Below are 20555 nucleotides of genomic sequence, written 5' to 3'. Positions count from 1 at the left end.
AGAAGCCATTTCAAGCTTTCTGTTTAGAAAAGTGGTGGATATAAACAAATGAACTAAAACTTTGGAAATAAGTACAATCCCACCCTTCACCTCCAGGGTATTATCTTTGGATGAAGCCGACCCCAGCCATCCAGCTAGTTCTGGCCTTGCCTTCCTCCCTTTCAGCATGCACCCGACTAGGGCTTTGTTCTTGGAGACAGAATTCCAGGACCTGGGATGAGGTTCACCCACAACACCATCTCTTACTGGCTGTGAGATGGACCTGGCTTCCTTTGGTCCCAGCCTCAGACTGGCGGTGTGGAGACAGGAGTTCTGTGAGGAATAAAGCATCTGAATGAAATGTCAGGAAAAGGTACAGGGCCCCAGCATTGGAGGTCTGCAGTATGCCGGTGTCATCTGTTGCTTTGTGCACGGGCCTCCTTTCTTCCTCATGCTAATGTCACCGAGAGTGACAATGAGAACAAAACCACGGTAACTAGTAATGATGTTAGCCGCTACACTGCAGTGTGCCACCGGGTTAGTCAGTCTACCAGATACATGCAGCAGCTCTGATACTGACGGACCCCATCTTACACATAAGTAAGGGGACTCGGGGATCAAGTGGGAGTTCTCTGTAGGTCACACAGTCAGTACGTAGCAGTAATAGGTACCTTCCCTTGCAGATGTCCTCGTTTATACCATTAAGAAGGGATACTCGGGGATGGAGCAATGGCTCAGTTTTGGTAAAATGCTTGCCATGCTAGTTCGAGGACCTGAATTCAGATCTTCTGTGTCTACATGAAAACACAGGTGTAGCAGTGTGCACCCGTTAGCCCAGGAATGGGAAGGCAGAGACAGGAGGAATGGTCAGCTTGTCGTGCAGAATCAGTGAACTCCATTGGTTCAGTGAGAGACCATGCCCCAAAATTAAGACAGAGAATGATAGAAGACACATGACAATGATCTCTGGTCTCTACATACAGGTACATACACACACACACACACACACACACACGACACACATGTACACACACCTACATACATGTACACATGCGTAGACCATGTACACACACCTACATACATTTAGACATGCACAGACCACATGCACACAAGTACACACACATAGACACACATGTGCACACATGTAGACATGCATAGACCACATACACACAAGCACACACATATGCACACGTATACACGCATAGACCTCCCCACCCCCACACACCCCCACACAGAGGAAATCCTAGCAAGTGTAACAGAATGTTTAAGAGCATTGGGAACGATTTGTTTCAATGATTCATGATCATGGGGTGTGCAGCCAGTGTGTGGTGGTCAAGGACAAATGCCGTGTGTGTCTGGCTTGGTGGAGGGGAGCCAGGCCAGGACAAGGGAGCCCTTGGCTTCCTCACCTAGCCCGTGCACTGCCAAGCTCCTGTCCCTTCTCCCTGGCCAGTAGCTCTGTCCCTCGGCAGATGAAACTGTAAGGCAGGTGATGCCCAGCTGGCTTGTAGGACGGTTGTATCCAGAAGCTCAGTCCCCCGAGAACTGTGGAGTCACCCTGGTGCCACCGTGGCCGTGTGCCTGTGCTGGCCACTTCCTAAGTTTCCCTTGGGGTCCCCTTGTCACATGTCTGTCACTGAGCTTTGCTGATTTGTAGGTGGAATTTTTGAGTGTAAAAGGGCCCCGCACTGTTTGTGTCCCAGGCAGAGTTTCAAAAGAAAAGAACATTTTACAGCCTGCATTAATGGGAAATTACTTTCCATTAGGATTCTGAATGATTTGCCCATAATGTTTATAAAGGAAAGGAAAAATGTCAAGCATTTCACTAACAATTTTAAGCAAAGCTCTGAAGACTCTGCCAGAAACGGATTCCAAGAACATTTTCTTCATCCTTTCTTCTTTCTAGAGGAGGAAAAAGGACAGAGAGCGTTGAAAGGATGTAGGTCAGTTAGGCGGACTACATCGTGGGCCCGAGATGGAATCACCGATAGCATTGCTAGGTAGTTAGAAGAGCGAAGGACGTGAGCCAGGGTGGAGGAGGGGACTCTTACCGTGGAATGAGGGAGTGCAGACCCTGGCCAGCAGAAAGGCAGGTCTGTCCAAGCCCCTGTGCACATGGTCATGGTGTTTCATCAGCTCAAGCTGCCCCTTTGTCCCCATCAGCTGAGGAAACTGAGCTGAACTGTGTAGCATGAATCTTAAAGAGTCTTAATAAAAACAAACCTGGAGCCAGGTATTGGGGTGAACACTGGGAGATCAGAGAAGCAGAACAAGCCATAGCTTCCTCACCTCAACAGTTCCTCAGCTGATCCTGTTTCCCCAGACTGGATGCCTCTGAGTCCTTATCCAAAATGAATCTCAGATGAACTATGCTGCTCAAAAGCTTAAAAGCTTAACCAGGCCAAAAGTTTAACCAGACTAGTTCCTGGTCTTCACACCTTACATACCTTTCTGCTTTCTGCCATCACTTCCTGGGATTAAAGGCGTGAGTCACCATGCTTGGCTGTATCCTTGAACACACAGAGATCCAGGTAGATCTCTGCCTCTGGAATGCTAGGATTAAAGGCGTGTGCCACCACTGCCTATCCTCTATGTTTAATATTGTGGCTGTTCTGTTCTCTGACCCCAGATAAGTTCATTAACGTGCACAATATTACAGGGAACACAATACCACCACAGAACTCTGTACCTGGGCAGTTCTCAGAAGATCATGGGTTAGAAAACACTTGAGACCTGTGTTCCAGAACCTTTCCCACCCCTGGGACCTTGTGTGAGGCTCTGGGTTGTCACTTACTCTCCATTAACATCGAGCAGGCTGTATTTGACCTTTACTGTGTATATGTTTTAGCAGTGTTGTAGGCGTTAGAGGAAGGCTTGAATACAAATTCAGGGGCAGACATTAAGAGAGAGGCATTTGGGAAAAGGACAGTACACACCCCAGACACAGGCTCAGGCTTCCCTGTCACAGCCTCATACACTTACACTTTTGGGTTTCGGTGGCATCTACTCACGAAGCTTTCTTTTTCCTTCTTCACTGAGATTCCTGAAGGTTCTGTTGTGACAGCTAAGGGTTAACAGGCCCCGGCCTGAGATCCGCTTCACGTGTGTAGAGAAGGCTGAGGGTCGTTAACAGATGTGTGCCATGGGCAGTCAGGACAGGCAAAATAAATCTCTCAGATGACTTGTGTTAAGACATTTTACTTCTCGTTAGGTATAAAAGAGACTTTTATAAATTTCTTGACACTTTACAGGCTGCTCAGAAATAGCTTCGAGAGCCCCAGTCATTCCCCTCATGGGTGCCAATCTCCTGGGATTACATTGCAAAATAAACATGTATTCAACAAGGGAAGGCAGGGCCTCCAAGTTAAAAAAGACATGCACTTTGCAGTAGGAGCATGCACATTTATTGACCTAACTTTCCGAAGAGGAAATTAAACTTTCACAGAGTCCTGAGGATGGAGTTCGTTCAGGGAGCAGGTTTGTCACCCATTTCCCCTCAGCCATTTCTGCAGCTCCTGGTGGTGGCCCTGACTCATGTCATTGCAAGGGTGACATCAACAAGGGCACAGGGGTCCCACAGTGTGGTTCAGATTCCGGCAATTGGGGCCAACTTGGGGTAGATTTCTTGGCGTCTCCCGACGGATCTGGGCTTGTATGGAATGAAGGCGCTGGGCTTCCTGTGCTCGGTGCCCTGAGCTCTGCTGAGGACTGTGTCTGTTACGTGGTCTCTGAGCACTTGGCATCCTTAACATCTTAAATGTTGTCAGGTTGAGCATCTAATATTTCCGACAGTGGGAAGTCATTATTAGTAAGTAAATTGTAAACTATTATGTTTGTCAGTCAGGAGTCAGGAGCTGCTCGTATGAGGAAAGATCTAAAGCCCTTTCCTATTTTCCAAGCTGAAGGAGGCACTGGAAGAGAAAGGCTTTCTCACTGTACAGAATAGTTTCCCAGAATTCATCTACATGCTCTGCCACAGAAGTTCCTGAGAGCCATAACACATAGCCTCTCACCCAGCTTTGGGGATTTCAATAGAACTTGGTGGAAATGGCTGTGTTTTATTATCTCAAATGCAGAATATCTTATAGCTGTCTATGTATTTTATAACAACATGGCTAAGCTATAAGCTAACCTTTCAAACACCATAATCCAAATATTAATATAGATGTTAATTAAAAAAAAACAGTGTAGAAATCCATTGTCTCTGGGGATTATGAGCAGGGCGGCTGTATAGCACAGTTCCAGGGGACTCTGTGAATTCATACAAATGACATCCCTGAAGGGGTGATCTGTGGCACTTCCCTTTCATGGCGAATGGGAGCCCAGGATGGCCGGGCCAGTCTTGATGATTCTTAGAGGAACACCTGGAGTCCTATGTGTGTGCAGTCTTTTGATTTTCTAGTATTAGTGACCAAGCCATGCTGTGCAGAGCAAGAAGTAGCTCTGCCCAGGGCCACCTGTCAGCTGGTCCCTATAGCGGTCCCTAGAAAGCCACCTCTGTCTGAGGACAGCCATGTCTTTCCCATTCCCCATGTCTTGGCAAAAACAACTCATAAACATTGGAACTGGTGCTAGTTGAGGGGGTCCCCAGTCAGGGGGTAACTAAATGGGCCAGCACTTCTACAGAATCTACAGCAGTCATCCCAATAGACAGCGCTGGCCTTTGTCACAATAGGGCACAAGCTTTTTTTTTTTAATTAACCACAAGTGACAACCTGTGTGGATGGTGCACAGTTGGTGTAAGGGTAAAACAAATCGCATGGCTTATTTCTATGATGATAATGAATAAACTTGCATCCCCCTGATTAGCAATTTCAATAAATCATCTGTTGTAACAAATAATGGGCTGTTATTTCTAAAAAAAAAAATTATAGACTTTACTTAGCAGTTTGCAATGTAGCCATCATAGATTAAGATTTAGATTTTAAGTTGTATAATCCCAGTACTTGGGAGGTCCAGAGGATCAGCACAGGGAGTTTAAGGCTAGCTGTGTAGGGGGACAGGCTGGAGGTGGGGGCAGGGCTTCAAGGAAATTGAGACTCTGATGATCTAGCCCAGAGCTGGGGCCTAGGAACTGCTAGTTTCCATCTAGTCTGATGAATACAAATTGTAATTTCGACATGGTGAGAACAAAATTGTGTGTGTGTGTGTGTCAGAGTTATACACCAATGTTACATCTTAGTCTGCTATGGGAAAAATATTAACCTCATAAGAATTTAGAACTAAACTTTGAGATTATAAGTTTTGGAGCGAGAAAGCCTGAACCAAATATGCACCTTCTAACTCAAAAGAAATAGTTTGGTACAGGTTGAGCATAGTGCCTGGCCTAGAGCACACACACGCTTGACTGCTGTGAATGAGCCTGAGTTAGAAATCAACTTTTGGGGCTGGGTTATGGAGCTCAGCTGGCAGAGCGCATGTCTGGCTTGCATGAAGCCCTGGGCTGGATCCCCAGTACTGTGTTAACTGGGCCTAGTGATGTGTTGTTATAATCCCAGAATCTGGGAGGTAGAGTCCAGAGCATCAGACGTTTAAGGTCATCCTCAGCTGCATAGGAAGCTTGAGGCCAGGGAGGGGGAAGACCAGTGAGGGGGGACAGGGAGGTGGCGGGGAGAGAAGAAAAGGGGAGAGAAGAGGAAGAAAATGCTGAGTTTTGGTTTTGTCCCATCATATTTAGGAGATAAACTACTGAGTCAAATTCTTCAGGCATAGTCAGATCTTAGGGTGACTGTCTTGTGGAAACAACTTCCAGGACACGTGGGTTTCATTCTCCATTGAAACGCTGATCCTCTCTCCTAGCCAGGCTCCTCCTCTGAGCCTTGGTAGCCCTAGGTGTCACTTAAGAAGTAAGGCGACACTGTTGAGCATTTGGACGTGAGAAAAGGAAGAGAATGGGAAACAAGTTATGCCCTTGCCCCTACCCCCCAGCTGCAGCCAAGAAGGATGGAGGGGGTCCTGGGTGCAGAGGGAACTACAGCCCCATCTCTGTCACTTTGTACTTCTGGGTCCCGATGTTGTCCTCTGTGCAGCAGGGGTGAAATTATTCTAAGGATAAAGTTAAAACCTGTAACTTAGAGGTGCTGGGCACGGTACTCGCTACATGTAAGAGCCCGCAGCACAGCCACTGTTGATACTACATAATCGGTTGTCTGATTTCCCAGCCTACCACAGACTGAAGGCAACAGAGTAGAAGGGCCCGAGCGACTGCTTCGGGAAGGTCCACTGGCAGCGGGAAAAAGTGACAGGTCGCAACCCCGGCTACAAGGGAGGCAAGAAAAAAGCTATATATATTTTTTTAAACAAAACAAAACAAAAACAAACAAAACATGGGAACAAAAATCTCAAAAGACACAACAGTGTGGGGCATTTACTAAAAGACGGAGAGTCCTCCTCAGGTCAGTAGCTTCCTGGAGACCCATGCCTTGTACCGATAGGGGGTGCCTCCATCCCCCATCCCCCACCCCCGCCAGACTCCCAGAAAGTAGGTGTGTGTGAAGGAGATCAAGGGTGCCTTTCGTTCATGGTGTTTGGACAGAGTGCTTCCCGAGTCTTGAAATTCCCAGAGTCAAGGCCAGCAAATGAGAGAGTTTTGGAAAGCCCTTTGGTGGTCTGAAAGATACTCAAGATCAGGCCTGATGGAAGGCTTCAAGTTTTCCTGCTTGGGAAGAGAGCGTCCCCTGCTCACCACCCCTTCAGCCTTTGTCTCCCTCAAAGTCAAGTGTGGAATCAGTGCTTGAGAACAGCTCCCCAGCCTAAGGAAGGGGAGTGGGGGAGGGGGCGAGGGAGAACAAACCAGGCACTTTGCTCTGGTGCTGTGCCCAGGATGCTGGTGTCTAGGGAGGGAGTGTGTTTCAGATGGCAGACTCCAGGCACAGGAGGAAGGACATCCTTCATCCCTCGAGGGTGGGTAGGGTTCAGGCAGAGGAGGATGTTCTCAGCTTTCCTGGGCCTGGGAGCTCCCTGGGACATGTTGGCCTGAGCATCCAAGCTCAGCTGAAGCGCAGGGATAGGCTCAGATAGAGAGAGGAGTTGAGGTCGACTGAGGCGTGGAGAGGGGATAGAGCTTCCCACTGCTACCTAGAGATGTGCAAGGTAGAGTGGTCCTCAAAGCGGCCTCTGCCCCGGGCAGGGGTCACAACTCAACACTGCCTTCTCTGTCCCTAACATGGGAGGGAACCGGCAGTAACTAGTCATTGAATGAAATCCCTCGTCTCTGAGGCTGAGGTGCGTCTGTTGCCGCACACGAGGTAAATACCAACACCGGGGAGGTTTGCAGCTGGGTAAGATGAGGCATTATGGGATTGGATGGCTACTACACGAAAAAAAAAAAGTCAAAATTTGTGTATGCCAGTGACACTTTTGAGTAGGAACTTGGGCAAACTAGAATGAGGTTGAGGGATGTGCACTGGGAAGAATTTTCCTGAGGTTAAGATGGGACCCTCTATTGTTAGAAAGTGGACCACATCATAGCCAAGAGGGAAATGAAGTTCGGTTTAGGAAGAATATGGTTTCTATCTCTATTGTGTGTGGCTGACAGAAAACACTCTCTCTCTCTCTCTCTCTCTCTCTCTCTCTCTCTCTCCCTCTCCCTCTCCCTCTCCCTCTCCCTCCCTCTCCTCTCCCTCCCTCTCCCCTCCCTCCCTCCCTCCCTCCTTCCCTCCCATAAGGTGTAGAGCAGAGCTTGAATAATAAATATTTAAGAGGAATGCTCTCTTCTCTCTGTCCACAAAGACAGACTGTGTTTCCTACCTCTCCTCCCATGTTACATGAAGGCCAGGTCCCCGAAGTAAGAGAAAAATAAACATGGCCTCCTGAGGGTGGGTGGGAGGTGCTGTGGCCTTCTTCAGTGGACCCCATGGGGTCCTGGGTGTCTGCTCCCTGATCTAGAGCACACGGATTTGTGCTAGCCCGTAACAAACTGGGTGCACCTTTTCCCCATGGTTCTAGATACCACCAAGTGCTGCAAAAGCTGGAGTGGGGGGCTCAGGGCTCTGAGACCCCAGAGACAGAGATGGGGCGCTGGCTGGGAGAGCTGCTTTCCTGCCAGGAGCTTTGTGGGAAGGTGCTTACGTCTGGCAGTGGGAAACCAAGCACTTAGGCATCTTCCAGATGGGTATTTCAAACACTGAGGAAGCAGAGATTGTCTTGGCTGGCTGCAAGTTCCATCTTCCGTGACATGGATTTTGTGTCCTGGAAGGCCCAGCCACTTTCTCTCAGGTGGGCAGAAATTTTATTTCTCTAGCTAGGCTTGCTATGAGTCTCCATTTAGACCAGCAGCGGAAACAGCTTGATTTTTTTTCCATTTCCACTGTTTGCCAAAAATGGAAAGAGAAAAAAAAAAAGATTAATCTTTTTTCCATTTCTTTTAATGGAAAAAAAAATGTGATCTTGCCATTTCAAGGTAATTCATTCTCTTCCAATGAAAAGCATAGACGGCCCATTTATTACTCACTGGCTTCAGGAAATAACTAGTTGATTGAGAGATGAACCCCTTCTTGGAGCTGGTGGTTTTCCTTAGTTGTGTCCTCGGCCCCTTGTCCATCCTCCATCCCAAGCTATTGTCCAAATGCACGGGGCAGTTGATGGAGATTGAGAGCTACGCGTGTGGAGGCTGGCTTCCGCAGTAGCCTGGCTCCAGGGCTGGTCTGCTGCTGTCTCTTGCTCTAGTCCCACCGCTGAGACGCCAGTTCTGTGTGTGCTGAGCATCTATGATGTTCTGCAGGTGGCCCGTGGCCCCCCAGGCCTGCCTCACTCCTGCCAGCACTTGGGGGACCTGTCCACATTTTGTGGGGAGCAGTGGCGGTTACCTCAAACCCCTCTTTGGTTTCATTACACCACATTTTCCCTGGCTCAGGGCACTTTGGGAACCTGCTTTGACCCAGAGTTCCAGTGAGAAGTGAGGCTGACGTCATCCTCTGGGTATAATCAAGGAGATGTTTCCATGCTGTGGGCCACTGTCTTCTCTCTCCAGGTCCTTCCCCTTCTAGGAAGTTCTTCTCTCTTTTTTCTAAGTAGCAAGAAACAGCCCCCACCCCATCTCCATGGATTGAATAAAATCTCTAGGCTCTAAGGTCTTCAAGCACTGGTCCTTTCGAGCCAGAGTCTGCCTGTTTCTTAAATCTTACAAAATGTGCCTGGTCTCCGGCACAGAAGCCTGAAAGCCTTGACTGTCACACAGTGTTTCACAACTGAAACAGCAACGTTTTAGAACTTACAAGCTACACACGGAACACTTGGTTCATGTGCAGGCTCTGCGTTCCCTCTAGGAAGGCCTACCTGGTTGAGGACCCCCGGTAAGAAAAGTGGCCCAGAATGAAAAATGTACCAGTAACTATTTCAGAATGTTGTACTGCCATGAGGGTGGTTCAGGCTAGCCCAAGATCTGATTGGTGTTCATCGACAAATCTCTCTCCATCCAAGGAGCGTGCTTGGTATCACGGTAGTGCAGACAGGGGGCAAGGGTCCCCAGGCTCGGGAGGCAGGGAGCTCCTTTATGGAGTCTTTCTTCCTGGTGGTCTCATGAGATGCACCTTATCTAGTGTCTCTTTGCTGGTGCAGTGTGATGTGAGTCCTGGCCACTGCCTCCCTGGGGAATATCAAAGTGGGCAACAGGGCAGTGGCCCTTGCCTATAATGAACGAAGTGAGAAATGAGTCATGTGTCTGTTCCGTGATGAGTTCAGATGTATGTGTGTGTGTGTGTGTGTGTGTGTGTGTGTGTGTGTGTATGTGTATGAGCGTGTGCATGTATACACTTACAAGTTGGCTTGGACAACTGTCTCCTACTTAGAATGTGTTTTGGTCACTGCAGGTAGAGTAAGTGGAGGAGAAAACTAGATAGGGAGCCTCACAGTGGGTGTGGTAACCCACACAGTGTCTCAGCTGCGTCACAGGTTGTGTGGAAGGTGACCTAGAGTGAGACAGGCCATGGTTTGGGGTCTGGAACATTGGTGTTTCTTTCTGGCTTGATATCAGACACTGTGGTCTCTCTCGAAAGGGGTAGGGGTGGGAGTGGGGTTGTGCAGGCCTTCCTGACTGCCTTCTGCCTGGACAGTGTGCATGAGGAGATGCTTTCCGAGCCACTGCCCCACCTCCTCCTCAGGAGAATCCACGAGTGGCAGAAACGTGGAAAGAGCCCGATGGTTTTTACCAGCCACACTAAGGCAGCTCTCCTGCAGCGACGCTCGCTCACTTTGACTCTCAGCCCCGAGTTCTCAGTGTGGAACCCTGCCCACCTTCATTAAGTACTGTGTGACCAGAGGAAAAGATGGAAACTTCTCTGGGGGACACTCAGTTCCCTCGTGCTTTGAAATCATTAAATGTTTTTCTTTACAACTTTAACAACGAAAGTAAGCCCCAGCATTTACATCTGTCTCCCTGGCTGCCATCATTATAACACAAAGAATTTACTGACTCGGGCTGGGGTGAGGTCTCTCCTGGAAGGAGCCATCCAAGTGCTGCGAACATCCAGAAGGGCTGGGATGTCACTGTGTGGATAGACCCAGATTTTGAGAGGCTGGTCAGCCTACAGGTCACCCAGAGGGAGGGGGCTGCCTCTCAGCAGATGGAGAGGCCTCATTACCGTGGCTTTCTCTTCCTCCAGCAGCTGAAGCTCCACATACTTCCAAACCTAACTGTGGATGCAGGGAAGGCTGTGATACTGGTGCTCCTCAGTCCCCCTCCACCAGGTTGGCAAGATCTGGAAGTTTTAAAAAGATAACCTACATTACTAGCCTGCTTTAACAGGTCTGGGAGTCATCCTTGGCCAACTGCAGGAATACCCAAATCCATTCCCATTCTTTCTCTCTGGCTTTTCCTCTTGTTTACTCTTTGTGAACCCCAAAGATTTGGTGAGGAAGGAATACACTCTCTTACAGAAGTTCAACTCTCCTGTGAAGTCTGAAGGTCACTCATTGCTCTATTGCTGTGAAGAGACACCATGACCCAAGGCAACTTGTATAAGAAAGCCTTTGGGGCTTGCTTGCAATTTCAGAGAATTAGTCCATGACCATCATGGTGGGGAACATGGTAGCAGCAAGCAGACATGGCACTGGAGCAGTAGCTGAGAGCTGCATGCTGATCTGCAGACAGAGAGAAAGAGAGAGACTAGGCCTGGCAGGCACCTTGGTGACCTCAGAGCCATCCCCAGTAACACACCTCCTGTAACAAGGCCACAGCTCCTGGTCCTTCCCAAACAGTCTACCAACTGGGAAGCAGACATTCAAATATGTGAGCCTCGTTCAAGCCACCACTGGCCTAATAGCAATGGAAAAAGGAAATAAAAATGAAAACCATAAAATTGAATGGCAGAAGGAAAAGCATGTCAGATATTTCAGTCAGGATATTGGAAGCTGGTTTTGCTCTGGGAGTCCACACTCCCTTTCTAGAACGACCTCTGCTGGCTCTGGGTTCAGGAAGGGGCCTAGGGGAACCTTTCACAACAGGAGGCGGCTGTTGGTGGCAGAGAGAGTCCTCCAATCTCTTTCTGGACGATCGATTTCCAACTAATGCCTCTGGCCTCCGTGTGTGTGCACAGTCTGGGGTGGGGGCTAGCTTCCTTCCATCCCGTCCCTAGAGACAGTCTTGGTCTCACCAGCGGTCCATGCTCCAAACCTTTATCCAACTAATGCATCATCTCACTTGTTCAAGGCCTTCAACTCTTGCCTGTCATTACAACCTCAGCTCCTCACTGTGGGAACCCCCGAGGTTCTGGAGTGGCTCTGAGAGCTGGAGCAGGAAGCCATGTCTAACCCTAGACAAGCTAAGTCCATTGCCTTAAACTAGCCTGGAAAGTACCCCATATTCACTAACTCATAGGCTTGGGGAATTTGTGGAAAGTCTTTAGAATATCTAGAAAACAAAGAAGAAATTTTTACTTCCAAAAGGAAAAAAAAATCAATGTAACTGTGTTTCCAAAGCCTGCTTAAGTCATTTCACTTTTAAGTATAGGCACAGAAATCATAAAATAGGAGCAGGAGTATGCCTGCCCCAGAGTCAGAATGTGGTACTGGAATTAGTATGGCCTTTTCAAATGGCCAGTCATTTAAAAAGTCTTTTAAAATTAATTTTATTACTACTCAGAGGAAAAAACACCAAGTGTAATCCAGTCAAAATGGAAATTATACAGTGGCACTAAAGTTTACCTGGATGATTAAAAAAATACCCAGGAAATTCTATAATGGAATAGTGGCCAGAAACTTGCTTTACTAGTTATTAGCATTTGCTTTAAAGATATACTGTGAAAAGAGATATGGTACTGTTACCAAATGGATCAGTTGAACTAAATTGAAAATCTCAAAATAGACTACAGGGCTCATGATAATTGAATGATAAAGCCAGGTGTGATGGTACACATCTGTAATCCCAACACTTGGGAAGTGGAGGCAGGAGGATCCCTTTGAGTTCAAGGTCAGCCTGGGCTACATAGGAAGACTCTCAACAATAAGTATAAAAGCAGTATTTGAAATCAGTGAAGAAAAAGGATCATTTTAAAATTGTAACTGCCTAGCCGGGCGGTGGTGGCGCACGCCTTTAATCCCAGCACTCGGGAGGCAGAGGCAGGCGGATCTCTGTGAGTTCGAGGCCAGCCTGGGCTACAAAGTGAGTTCCAGGAAAGGCGCAAAGCTACATAGAGAAACCCTGTCTTGAAAAACCAAAAAAAAAAAAAAAAAAAAAATTGTAACTGCTTTAGCATTATAAAAACATAATAAAATTTCCCCCTTTTGCCAAAATCTACATGGATTAAAAACAAAAGTTGTAACATGAAAAAAATTAATTAAAATTCTCAAATAAAATTCTGTTCAAGGGGGGGCTGGAGAGATGGCTCAGCAGTTAAGAGCACTGGCTGTTCTTCCTGAGGACCCAGGTTCAATTCCCAGCACCCACATGGCAGCTCAGGACTGTTTCTCTAGGGGTTTTCTACATGCTCACACAGACATCCATGCAGGTAAAACACCAATGCACGTAAAATAAAAGTAAATGACTTAAAAGCTTTTGTTCAATAACCATACATGGCTGTGGAGGATGAACTATGAGTGAAAAGCCTCATTTACCCTCCCTTACTGTCCTGAAATTATATATTCCAAAGCAAAGTAGAAAATCCGCTACTTGCCCAGTTGCCAGCACAAACTGCAAAAATTAAAACATACGAACAGATGAGAAGCTGGAATAGTTTGTACCAAACTTGGCAGAAAGAGGCCAGTTTTTTGGAGTATTTGAGGGCTCCTAATTTGTTAAAATAAAGGTAGATATTAAATCGATAGCACGTGTCAAGCATCTTCATGGTCTATGGTGATCAAATCCTGTTCTAGGCAGTTACTCTCAGGAAAAAAATGCAGATGTTTGTGTGTGTCTGTGTCAAGAGATGTACATGCTACTTTCTTCAGAGTTCTCTATAATATGAATCTTAAAAGGTCTTATTAATAAAAAAAAAACCTGGAGCCAGATATTGGGGTGAAAGCTGAAAGATCAGAGGGATAGAACAAGCTAGCCACAAGTTCTTACTGCTAGGAAATCCTCAGCCCAAGAGAGAGCTACTTCCTGTATATTCACACCTATGTACCTTTCTGTGCCCTACCATCTTACTTCCTATCTCCGCCCAGCTACATCACTTCCTGTCTGTCTGTACAGACCTCCAGACCTTTATGGTTAACTGGTGCTGTGATTAAAGGTGTGTGCCACCATGTCTAGCTCTGTTCCCAGTGTGGCCTTGAACTCACAGAGATCCAGATGAATCTCTGCCTCCGAATGCTAGGATTAAAGGCGTGTGCTGCCTGACCTCTATGTTTAATATAGTGGCCAGCTCTGTCCTCTGATCCCCAGGCAAGCTTTATTTGATAGAGCACAAATAAAATATCAGCACAGTTATCTATCAAAGCTGAGAAAAGCTAAAAGAAGAAAGAGGGAAGGAACAGGGCAGAAGAGAGATGAGGAAGATGGAAGGAGGCAGGGAGAGAAGGGAGGAAGGAAGGGCAGGCCACAAACACAGGTTATAGACTCGGCAAGATCAGGGGTGCTCAGAAGAGACTGGCTGAGACAGATGCCAGCAGTAAAGGGCAATTGGGACGGGTGGCAGCTGGCCAGTAGCTAGTGGCCGTGTGTGGGGCCAGGTTTGCAGCACTAAGTCCAGAGTATTAGTTAATGAAAGCAAGTACATGGAAATATATCCACAAATATATATTCCTACAGACACCTGGCATTCGCAGGCTTCCTGATGCTTTTCTCTGAGTCAACGAGTGAGAGTTGGCTTATCCCAAATCTGCATACACATTTTCTCTCTTACAGTGACCATGTTTGACTTTTTGGGGGAAAATAGTTGTTGTGAGAACTCTTAAGCCCATTAGTCGTCTCTGTGAAAAATTGTATTCCTGTTCTGGCTCCTGGCTCCTGGTCCCCACATGGTCACCCCAGCACTCCTTGTCCTTTGGCTCCCTCAAGGACCATCCTGTCACCACAGGGAAAGTCTGAGCCTTCTGGAGCCAGGGCTGGGACCCCGTGATTTGCTTTTCCCCTCGGGCTCTGGGCCAAGCTGAGTGGAGGTGGGCTGGGCATGTATCCTCATCCTCAGAGGGCCAGGAAGACAGCACTGGATACAGGGGGTTGCCTGAGGCAGCTGGAGAGCTGAGGAGGCCGGAGGAGGCCAGGGACCACAAACAGTACCCAAGAGCAATGGCAGCCAGCTTTGGAGTGGGCGGGGAGCAAGCACAGGCTCCTCCCCCATTTCTTGTTTCCCTGGGTGACTGTCTCGTTAACCTGTTCTTTTTTTGTCTCCATATCACATGGACAGGTACTCACATTCCCGAGGATCAGCCCTGCTGTCGTGGTCTCTATGACTTTGAGCCAGAAAACGAAGGAGAATTAGGATTTAAAGAAGGGGACATCATCACCTTAACCAGTCAGATAGATGAAAACTGGTATGAAGGAGTGTTAGATGGGGAATCCGGCTACTTCCCCATTAATTACGTGGAAGTCATTGTGCCTTTACCTCGGTAAATGTGTCTGTCGTCTTTCGGACCTAATTTCCTAACTGAAATGAATGTGCACCAGTGTTCTCTCAGTGTGGTGTTCTGTGGCATCCTCGCTCTCTGGCCCACTTAATCACTTTTGTATGTGTGTTTCCTTTATAATGTATTTTGTATCGATTTAATTTGTATAACTGATTTCTTTGTCCTAACTCATAAAGATAGTTTTCTTCTTGTTCTAAAAAGTCATTGGTTCAATGTATTTGCTTCCTGTTGCTTTAAAAAAAAAAAAGTGAATTGTGCCCATTACAGATATGTGAGCAAATGGCCTGTGTCGTCCTTAGCTGCAGTGGAATGCACCCTTTGCAGCTGAGAAAACTAAAGCTTCTGTTTCTTGAGATTTTGATGGCATCCAGTCTTTTCCTGTTTTAAGCTACCTGTGAACAGCCCAATAAACATGACACACTGTGTTCGTAAAAGACTATGATTATTATTATTTTTTTATGTTAAATTGTTTTTTAAGCACAGACTTCTGCACAAGCTCCTCCTTGGCTGACCTGGGTCGCAGGCAGGGTCCTTAGATGATGGCTATACATCAGGACCAGCAGGTGGGGGTGTGGACCTTTTTCTTAGCCACTGATTTAAACATGGTTCATCCTCTTCTCAGCTGAAGACTAGAAAACCTTCTTGCCTGATGCTAAGTGTATAGAACAGCCCATCTCAGGCTCTGTCTGCTGTCCCATACGGGCAGGTAGGTTTTCAAGGAGTCCCATTGTGGATGCTGAGGGGGTAGCATGGTTTGTTGGGCTGCGTGTCCAATAATTTAGGTTTACTGAACAGCCCCGGCCTTAACCTGAGTATGACCTTGTCATATGCTAATGCTAGGCAGAGTCCACAGCAACCCTGCCCCACAAAGAAGAAGCGGTCATTGCTCCCCTTTGCAGAGAAGGGGAATCATGAATGGCTCGTCCAGGATCAGACAACCAAGTAGTAGCAGAAGCAGAGTTTGAGCTCTGATTGTGTGATTGATGCTGACACACAAGGGCTCATCAGTCACTGTGACCTGCAGTGTTGATCACTGGCACCAGAGAAGGTGACCTAAGTCGGGTTTCCTAGTCTCCTGAGGTGGCTTTCTTAACAGGTTCCTGTGGGGGGGTGTGTGCGTGTGCGTGTGCGTGTGTGTGCACCTCATACATTCAGTGTCTATGGGAAATGGTAATTCTTAACATTCACTGGATACTTATTATATGCTGGGTGCTTCTCAAAGCAGCTTCTGTGAAATCCTCAGACACCATCCCATGAGGTCCATCTGATGCCCATTCTTCAGATACTAGGACTGCGCCACAGAAATGCCAAGTCACTTTTCCAGTCGCACAGTTAAGTGTCAGAGCTGAAATCTTAATTCACAGTTATCTCCCATGCCCACGGTCTTCACCCTTCTAGAGTAGCTCTCATCACACCTTTTCACGATGTGAAGTCACAAACAAGCCTGTTTTTATCCCCGGCTTTTACTCTTCATTTGCTATATTAGAAATTTACCAATGAGAAACCCAGGGGCACTCTTGATGCTTAGCTTTGATAACTCATTAAGGGAAATAAGCAGTAACTGGAGTTAGTTGGGATCTACAGAATAATTTCCACTAATAACAACTGAAAAATTCCAGCAATTTACATCAGATCACTTTAAAGCAATTGAAAATAGGGCTCGGTTAACTGCCAGACAGCTGCTGAGGAGGGGGCATGGTAGCCACGCCCCGGCAATGACTGTGCTGTGCACACTGTCTCTTCATGGGCTTGTGGCCTCAGCTGTTTGGCAGGGTCCCATCGCGACATGATGCTTGTGGAGAAGGCTGGCAGATAACACCTGGCTCCCGGCACACACTTGACACCAGCTTCTCCTCACCGGCTGTCGGGGAGAACATTTCATTGTGAGCACTCACAGCTTCCTGGGCACGTACGGCCTTCTCGGTCTGCTTTCTGCTGCTGCAGTGAACACTGAGCAAAAGCAACTCGGGGACGGCTTTATTTTATAGACTGTGGCCGTCCATCATGGAGGGAAGTCAGGCAGGAGCTAAGCAGAGACCCAGAGGAGTGCTGCCTACTGGCTTGTTCTGTCTTCTCTATTATATAAACCCGGGACCATCAGCCCAGGGGTGGCATTGCGTACAGGATACCCTGAGGGGCATTTTCTCAACTGAGGCTCCCCATTTCCGGATGACCCTACCTCGTGTCAAGTTGACAAAAGAACTAAGGGGCACACTGCCCAGCTTGCATCGTGTTTTCTAGTCTCATCATGAAGAAAGTCATGTAAATTTCCTTTTATTGGAAAAAGTGTCCATGACCTTTCAGATGCCAAAACAATTCTGAACACTCAAGTAGCTTTATTTTTCTAATTGTAAAAGGCAATGCAAATGTATTATAGGAAAAGTCAGGCTGTCTGCAAAGTTATAAAGGAAAGTGGAAATCACCGTTTAGTCCACAACCTCAAAAGAATTGTTGTTGTGACGATGTGCCTTATGTTCTTCCCATATTGCACTTGTATACTTCTGGAGTCACGTGTACATGAATGGGAGTGTGTATTGTGATTTCAACTTTACATGTTAATTGCAGGCCTAAGTCCTTGAACTAGCTATATACTATTTTATTGTGTGGGTGCATAAATTATAACTAGGTTTCTGCTCTTACACATTCCCAGTTTCCTGGTCAATTATTATGTTATGCATTTTAAAGTTGTTTTATATGGAAATGGGTCAAAAGGACAAGCAAACTGAACTCGGATTTATGTTAATTTGGTGTATTAATTGACCTCCTTCTTAAAGTGCCTCTATTTCCTAAAGGTTGTGTGCTTGTTGCTTTTCCGTACTGTGTTCTGTGATGTCTCCGTCAGTTTGTATTACCACCAACAGTGTTGTGGCGTCCGCCATTCTCCAGTCCCTCACCACTTGTTATCACGTGTCTCTGGGGTAAGGTGACACAGCCATTTACCCTTACTGCTGGGGATATGCTCAATATCTTAAGCCTAGAGTAGATGCTTGAAACCAACTACTCAGTAATTTACACACACACACACACACACACACACACACACACACACACACACACGAGAGAGAGAGACAGAGACAGAGACAGAGACAGAGACAGAGACAGACAGGTACATGCATGTATACACACACACACACACACACACACACACACACACACCACAGATTCTGCCTATGTGTATGTACACAGACTTAATGCCTCCCATCTTAACTAAGCATCTCCTATGCACTGTGGCCCTCACGTCTATAGTCTGGTAGGATGGTAAAATAACGCAAGTTCCCTTCATTTTGACTTCATAATTTCATAGATTTTATCACAGGTTTTTTGTCAACCTTAGCACAAAATTATTTTACCTCTTAAGAATTTCATAATTTTTGCTTAAATGAAAAACTCCGTACAGCCTTTCCCTGGCATATCCAAGATGCTACCATCTCCACCTTTGTACTGATGATATACTAATAAGGGCATGCTCAATACAATGAGTATTGCTTAAACACGAGCACTGTTATACCACGGCAGTAGATGTGACAGCAGACATCCTACTAAGTGACTGCTGAGCAGGTAGTGTATACTGTGTGGACACCCTGGACATCTAGACGACCCATGTCCAGGGCATGATGGAGCAAGACAGTGGAAGATTTCAATACGTTACTCATAGTGGTCTGTAAGTTATAACAAGGAATTACTCATTTCTGGAATTTTTCCATTTAATATTTCCAGATTGCAGTTACCCACTAGAAACTGTGGAGACCAAAACCAAAGATAAGCAAACCCACCACACCCCACTGTGGTGTTGATTTGCTTTTTTCTAATTGGTGATACTGAGTACTTTTCTTTGTATCTGCTGAACATTATTTGGGCTCCTTGCTTGTTTCAAAATTAGGTTATTTTATTTTACTTTTGCCATTGATTTGTATAAATTCCATAATTACTTTAGATATTAACTCCTTGCTAGAAATATTATTTGCAGATATATTATTGCAATCTTAAGGTTGATTGTTTACTTTGCTATGCAGATTTTCATTTTATGCTGTTCTGTGTGGTAGAGAGTATCTATGATGGCTATACTTTCAGTTTTGATTGGGTGCATTTATTAAATCTATAGCAAGCAAGAGTAAAAGAACAAATAGAAAGTAGCATATAGGTAGAAGCATCAGGTAGCAAAATATCATCAAATCAGGAGTCTATGACCCCCAGTCAAGTTGATTGGAGTTGCCTGATTAAAAGAGCAAAGACAGACATCATCATCAGGTCAGAGGCTTACAAACATCCAAGGGATGTGGACTGGAGAAGTTGACACAGCCAGCTGGAGTTTTTAACTGAGCTTTCTGTCCATGGAAGAGTTTTTAGGTTCTCATTCACACTGTTGGTGTGTTTACATCTGGAGATAAACAGTAGTGAGGGCTGTTGGAAATGGCTGACTTAGCTGTTCTTAAGGACACAGTGTTCCTGATACTCTTAGGTGCTTGCTGGTATTTTTTCCTCCTCCCTGATACAGAACAGGGGTACCAGCCTGATCTAGAGCAAGGGGGGGCGGTGTTAGAAGAAACAGGGTCTCTTTACTCCCATAGCTCACTTTCAATAAGCTTAAACAGCATGTGACAATTTACTGATATTTACCTTATAGAGATGATCCTACTTACTCAGCTTCTGTAACACGTGCTTTTGTGTCCCATCAAGAATGCATTGTGTCTTCTTTTAAGAGTTTTATCATTTCTAATCTTATATTTTGATGTTTGTCTGTGTAAAAGTAAGGTGCTACTGTGGGTAGGCCTTGAATGTGTGCAGGCAGATGGGGTGTAGCTAGAGATGTGTGCGCACACAGCTGCAAAGCTAGAGTTGAAACATGCTGTCTCCCACCCATCTGCAGGGATCAGCTTTGAGTGCAGAAGGAGGATGAGGGTAGTGGGTCTGCTATGGTCACATGTATAGAAGCCATGATTCCTGGGTCAAACATTGTAGAGGCAGCAACTAGATAGCTCTAGGCGGCTGGGGGTAAATGGGAATGGTGGTTTAAGTACCTAGAGAATGCCAAGGCTACTAGGATGTGACTGTGGGCTGGGAAGACTGGCAGGATCAGCTGAGATAGTTCTAGGGAGGGAGCAGAGAAGGCCAATGACAACACACTCAGAGACTTTCAAGGCTGTTGTACTGTGTTGCAAGATTGGCACAGCTATCTGCAACAGTCTGTGGCTCTCTGTATCAAGACCAGCTCTGGCCGCTTCCTGTAGTCGGACTTTCCTTTGGGCCACAAGCTCACAAAAAAAATGACACAGACTTATTAATTATGAAAGCTTGGCCTATAGCTTTCTCACTAGCTCTTATAACTTAAATCAATTTTTATTTATCTGTGTGCCGCCATGTGACTTGTGACTTCTACCCCACCTCCTGCATGTCCTGCTCCCTCCGCATCCAGCTTGGGACCCTGCCTTCTTCCCAGAGCTCTCTGTCCAGAAGTCCCTGCTGTATCTTCCTACCTAGCTACTGGTCATTTAGCTTTCTGTTAAACCAATCACAGTGACACATCTTCACACAGTGTAAAAGAATATTTCACAACATTTCCCCTTTTTTATCTA

General features: G+C 46.4%; 1 protein-coding gene across 5 annotated transcripts in view; it reads left to right on the top strand.

The window, feature by feature from the left end:
* Sh3gl3 (SH3 domain containing GRB2 like 3, endophilin A3) overlaps positions 1-15418 on the top strand; it is a 136062-nt gene extending 120644 nt beyond the window's left edge. For 4 of the 5 annotated variants that reach the window (XM_028873806.2, XM_028873807.2, XM_037197799.1 and 1 more), the window contains one exon: positions 14763-15418. In XM_028873806.2, coding sequence (XP_028729639.1) covers positions 14763-14968 — 206 coding nt within the window. In that variant the 3' untranslated portion in view covers positions 14969-15418. Of the gene's footprint in view, positions 1-6140; positions 6242-14762 lie in introns of those variants that run through there. The other variant, XM_037197801.1, reaches the window with a different exon arrangement.
* The last annotated feature ends 5137 nt before the right edge of the window (positions 15419-20555 follow it).

This window comes from Peromyscus leucopus, chromosome 1, assembly GCF_004664715.2.
Source record: "Peromyscus leucopus breed LL Stock chromosome 1, UCI_PerLeu_2.1, whole genome shotgun sequence".
NCBI lineage: Eukaryota > Metazoa > Chordata > Mammalia > Rodentia > Cricetidae > Peromyscus > Peromyscus leucopus.
Note: the sequence above shows the minus strand (reverse complement) of the source record. Positions and strands in the feature narration are given on the sequence as shown.